The sequence below is a fragment of the Puccinia triticina genome, chromosome 12A (assembly GCF_026914185.1).
Source record: "Puccinia triticina chromosome 12A, complete sequence".
NCBI classification, from domain to species: domain Eukaryota; kingdom Fungi; phylum Basidiomycota; class Pucciniomycetes; order Pucciniales; family Pucciniaceae; genus Puccinia; species Puccinia triticina.
In genome coordinates this window covers 2141254-2147014 of record NC_070569.1, presented here as the reverse complement: position 1 = coordinate 2147014, position 5761 = coordinate 2141254, and the positions used below count along the sequence as shown (strand labels likewise).

At 52.2% G+C, this 5761-nt stretch overlaps 1 protein-coding gene across 1 annotated transcript; it reads right to left on the bottom strand.

The window, feature by feature from the left end:
* Positions 1–3283: 3283 nt before the first annotated feature.
* On the bottom strand, positions 3284–5544 carry PtA15_12A197 (uncharacterized protein; the record flags this gene model as incomplete). The annotated part of the gene is made up of 2 exons (XM_053161782.1): positions 3284–3423; positions 5349–5544. The coding sequence occupies 2 exons, from the start codon at positions 5542–5544 to the stop codon at positions 3284–3286; spliced, it is 336 nt and encodes a 111-aa protein (XP_053025766.1).
* Positions 5545–5761: the final 217 nt, after the last annotated feature.

Genomic DNA, 5761 nt, shown 5'->3' with positions numbered 1-5761 from the left:
TTGTGGTAGAATTTCGTGTGATGATTGACATGGCTTGAAGGAAGGACATGCATGTTGATAGTCCTGCAATCCTGTGGTCCCTCGAGGTGATAAACAGACCGCGGACTCCAGCAAGGACGAAATATACAAGTGGCTGATAATTTTGTTTGCCTTGATACTGTTGAAGCTTTTTACCGGCCTCTGCTGACTGTTTGGCCAAATCTGAAGGAGTGGTTTGGACAGAAGCTATAGCACCTGCGGCGGGCTCGGAGGATAGTTGGTTGGCTCGGACGTTGGCCTTTCTCTGAGCGGCGTTCAACGGGGCCTCGCTGAGATAATGGGTCTGGATGATGATGTACGCCATCAGAACATCGATTATGAGGTTTTGGAACTCGTGAAGAACATCAACAGAGTGCAGACGTTCGGCGGGGGGTAGGGAAGGGTCGTCCACGCCGGTGGCCGGGTCAAAGCTGGAGGAGGAATTCTTAACAGCGTCCAGGTAGGAGAGAGCTACGACGCCATGTGTAATATGATTTTCTTCTTGATGAGGGCTGACTGGGGGAGGTGGTCTGAAGAGGTTTTCAGCCATCAATTCCACCGACGCAGCCACGATCCTAGCCCAGTCGTTGTGCAAGCGTTGGGGAGGGTGCAGAAGCCTGAAGAGGCCACGGACAATCGTGGATTCAGGATGTGGTGTTTTGGTAACTGTCGGGATGAAAGACCCGGGTCGGTGTTCGATTTTCTTGTCTCCAAAACTGGTGAGACGAGGGAAGTCGATCAAATCAGGGCAATACCATTGCTCGTGGTGAGAAGGCGACAAGAACTTGTCGGCTGAAAGTAGACATGTGGTGAGTTGAATGAGACGATATCCGGCGCACAGTTGGAATCAAATTACAAACTCACCAAGGGCAGTGATGGTTTGGATCCACATCGCATAGGAGCAAGCTGTACGTTGCAGATTGAAATTTGGAGGTGCCGGAGGTGGTTGGTGCATGGCGCGCGCATGATTATGAAGCAACGGACCGAGTGATTGCCAGGTTGTCTGATATTTGGACCACGATGGTTTTGTGCCGGTGAAGCGGTGGTGAATGTCTCTCACTTGTGTGCGGATGTCATCAGCCTTGATGATCGTCACCTGAACTTGATTAGCGCCTGCCGTCGAATTATGTTGCTGATTGTCGGTGGAGTCAATGTGTGATGTGGTCGATTTCTCCTGAGCAGTAGCTGATGCTGAATTGGCCTCAGCGGAAGGACTGGCAGGCTTGAAAAGGTTTGGAGATGTGGGTTTGCTCCTTGTGCTTGCATCCGGTCTGTCAGGGTGAAGTGAATCGGTCGAATGCACCAGTCCCAAGCCAATCGGTGCTGAGGGTGAATCATCTGGAGCTGGAAGATTGGAAAGAGGGAGATCGGAAGGTTGAATCACATGAAGTGAGCCAAGTCCTGTAGCTGATGGACTGTCGGGTGTGTCCCAGGGATTGACCGGTGACGCAGGGGCAGGAGGATTGGAGTCCGTGGGTGGAGCTGAAATGGCGGATGTGGCATTCTGGTAGGGGGGGGCTGACAGTGATGTTGGTTCTGAACCTGCGGGCTGGCCTTGTGCAGAAGAGACGTTGGGGGTGGACGAGACGACGAGCTTGGTGAGGAGATCTACAGGTTTCACTGATGGTGGTTTTGTGGCACGTTTCCTTCTCAGACGTGGGCGGGAGCTCTTTGCGTGCAGGTTGCGAGATGAGGCAGGTGACGGATCAGCCACTGGAGTAATTTTAATATCTTCGTCGTCGGGTACAACGCCTGTTTCCTGCCATCCTGCCAGTGGAAGCGGGTAGTTTGTAAGTGGACATGTGCCTAGTAAGTATGCTTTGGAAGGTGCAGGACCAGCGACTTACGTCTCTTACTCTGAGTGAGGGAGCTAGCGAGATCTTCAGCGACGCGTTTACAGCTCCGGGGGAGCTTGAGAGCAAGTATTTCTGCTGCTGATCGGGCGGCAGCGTCAATTGAACGGCCGAATTCCTCAGCTGTGATTTCTTCAATTTCTGTTTGGAGTATAGATTGGTCGGGATTGAGTGAAGAAGGGGCCGGCGCAGGTGTGTTCTGCAGCGCGAATTCTTCAAACGATGGTGCCGGGAGTTGCCTTTGGGCGAGGTTCTGATCGATATCCTGCTGGGCTGAGACCGCAGAAGGTGATTCAGTTCGCGGACCAAGCTGCTGGCTTAGAAGAAAATAACATTGACTTACTTGGGGGGGGGGGTGGCCGAAGACAAACTTTCATCCATGTTGGAGTGTGGTAAGGCAGGAGCAGGAGGTGGATGGGCAGCAGGATTGGTGGATATTTTGTGTTGTAATTGATCAAGCTGGAGACACGGTGAATCAGATTACTGGAGGTTGAGGGGGAACGGGAGGAGCGTGATGCGAGCGGGCCAGGTTTTTATGTGTTCGTTGTGAATCTTGTTTAGAACCACAAGGCCTTTGTTTTTGAGCAGCATACCGGACCTTTGTGTGGATACAACCTTGTGCATGCAGGAGATCTGTGACGTGCGGCCAGACTGTGATTGCGCACAGCTGACCACCGCGCCACCCAAGGATCATCAATGACTCATGATATAGGGATTTCCAGAGGTCTTCAGTGGTGGATCAGATGATGGTGCTGATACACAGCTGATATAAGTGTGTGTTCTTTTCAGCTGTGATTGAGCAGCCGACTAGGTCATGCAACGATAATCACTAGCAGAAAGTAGATGCGAAATCTGTATGTGGGTTGCACAAGTTTGTTGGCGTCAGCAGGATGGCGAGGCTCAAGCAATCTGATGTCAGGTGATAGATATCATACCGCTGAGTGATATTCAGGGCAATGAGGCAACGTCTGAATGATCAGCATGTGCTTGTTTGGACTTCGCGTGGGAGAAAATGTCCTGATCATGAACCGCATCAAGGAGAGTGAGTATGGAGGGGAGGAACTTGAAGGCAGCCTATAGAGTCAAACACCAACTGTTGCCGCATTTGACCAGCCGCATGAGTTGTGGAGCCTTGCTACCTGGCCGGTCGTTCATGCCCGACCGGGCGAGAGATGCATCTTTCACTTCAACCAGATCAGGCAAATTGTGCGCTCCAGAAAGGAATGACCGCACGGTGCATTTCCACATTAATGCCTTAGCACGAGGTGTGTGGGGGATGCAGGATTGATAGGAACATTTATGTGATGCATGGCTGGTCAAAATGTCTCCCCTGATGTTCGGCCGAACATCAGGGGAGACATTAAGCTCGGTGGGCTACCACCAGACACAGCACGCCCTCCATAACCCCTGGCCTAGTTCATGTTGTTGCCCATAAATTCAAGGGTTGAACAAGCTCGAGGATCATGACAGCGACATGGAGATGCGCCGCTGGCGTGGGTGCCGTGATGGTCCTGCAGTGAGGCCCAGGGGACTGAGCGCGGGTAGGCATTGCCTGTGGTCAGATGCGATCAGCTGTAATGCATGTCCTCCTTGATGTTCGGCCGAACATCAGGGAGGACATTGCATGACCACCTGCTGCTCGCCCGCTTTGAAGTTGCGCAGACGCAGCAGAAGCAATGTCCTCCCTGATGTTCGGCCGAACATCAAGGAGGACATGCACATCACAGCTGATACCATCAGCTCATAGCCCATGACAGCGGCACAGCAGCGTGGTGAGAGCGCAACAGAGCACTTCGCAATGTTGTGCTGGTGGTCTAAGATCTCTCAACGATGACGAAGGGAGGAACATCATGTGCCAACAGGATATTTGGCCGGCACATGTAAGGCATCTGAACAGAAATACACTTTCGTTGTACTCAAAACAAAGGAAATTGACCGGACACTCTCCGCCTGCATGCTCCCAAGAAGATAATCAATGATCCATATGCATCGACCCCCCAGCCGCAAGGTGAGACTGGCCGCCCGTCAATCCACCTGCCGCGCCGTTGGATGCGTTGCTGGTGGTCGGAGCAGAGGATGTTGATCCGGTTGCCAAAGATCCGGGCTTGCAGGCCTCTTGGAGGTTTTGTGCAATGACGTTAAGACCGATGGCTGGGACCTTCGAGATGGTATCCCGCTCGTAAGGGCTGATTCTTGACCAATAGAGCTTGCTGTAGGCGTCCAGGGGCAGGCTGCGCGGGACCCCAATGATTCCTTTAGTGCTTTTGAAATTTTTCTTGGATCGAGCATATAGTTTCTCATTGGCGGCAATGGTTTTGTGATGCTCGCCTCGGGCAATGGTCATCTTGTCAAGACAGTGTAGAATGGCAGTAAGATCATCGCTCCGCCAGTCCGGGATCAGAGACACTGGGGCAACATTATCACCGGCATCCTCAATATCTGAGCCGCAGTCCTTCTGTTCGACAATGTGCGCCAGTTGTATGTTCTTCGGGAAGAGATGGTCCACCATGGAGCATCGCTTTAGAAAAATCTGGGGGACACAGAATCATTGATGGTCATTCACTGTGTCCGTGATTTGGGAATCTTGAGGAGGCCTTTGAAGAGTGGAACATACCCTTTTACGCCATCGTTGATGTTGGTCTTTTGAAGCCTTCTGCTTCTTTAGTCGGTCGTAAGTATCCGGATCCATGTTCTGGCATTCTCTGAGTTCACGCGATTTGGTCTGGAGCCATCGTTGAATAATCGCAGGGGCTTGACTGGCCTGATCATCTTTGACGGGAGTTTTTCGACGAATCCACTCAACAGCCTTAGATGCAAGGACGTCAACGATGGTGGAGTTCCAGGCGGAAGGATCACCGGTCTGTATCGCCTCCCACACAAAGGTTACCCTAGATATTACCGCTAGAGCTAAGGCACGCTCCACATCGGCCTTTTCTGAAGGGCTGATCGGTATAGAACCTTTGACAGGACCCTGAGAGGCTGCTGCAACAAACGGAGGTGATTTGATGTTTTGCCAAATTTCCTTTTCGGCAACACCGATGTAGTACTCGACCTCGGCGGCAGGCTTGTTTGAGAGTGAAGCGCGGACTCGGTCAAGCTGTTGGAGTATGACCTTACCCCTATTCTCAACCCAATATTGGGCGGCAAGTTCGGATTCGGTGGGAGCGTGAGGGAAAGTTTGTGGCTTCTCAGGATTGCCAAGGAAGAACTTGATGAACACTTGTATACTCCGCGAAAACTTATCATAGTGCTCGGCTAGGACTCCCTTCTGCGCTATGCCTTTTGCACGGCGACCCGCGCGTCGATCATCTGCGGCCTTCCCGGCTTGATTCCGCTCGTTCCTAGCCTGGTTGACGACAAACTCGGGGTCCAACCGCATCGGGTCATCAAGCTCTGATCGAACCTGGGACTCCTCGGCTCTAGCTGGGCCTGTCAGCAGAGCCAAAGTCAGTCAGATGCTTGATTACTAGTACGGACGGCAATAATGCGTGGACTTGCCTTCGTCATCAGTGCGCATAGCAGAGTCGCCAGCTGATGTGCTTCCCGCCGCTTGAAATTTGGGTACCAGACTGTCTACCAGGTCTGAGATCCACGCCTCATCATGGCTGGGAGGGGGAGCACCAGCATTTCCGTTGCCGGGCTGCGTGGAGGGAGGGGGAGCAGTGTCACTCATGACGGATAATTATACAGACAGGCGGGATGGGTAATGGCACCGGCAAGATGTTATTGATAATGAAGTAGCAGGTGTGCAATGTTTTACAGGGTAAGCCGTCGACGTGAACTCGGACGTTGGGGAGAAGTTGAAGAAAGAAGTATCGGGTACACGAGTGGAGGAAGCTGGTGACAAGTAGGTACGAATTCCACATATATGATGAATTCCGACACAGATC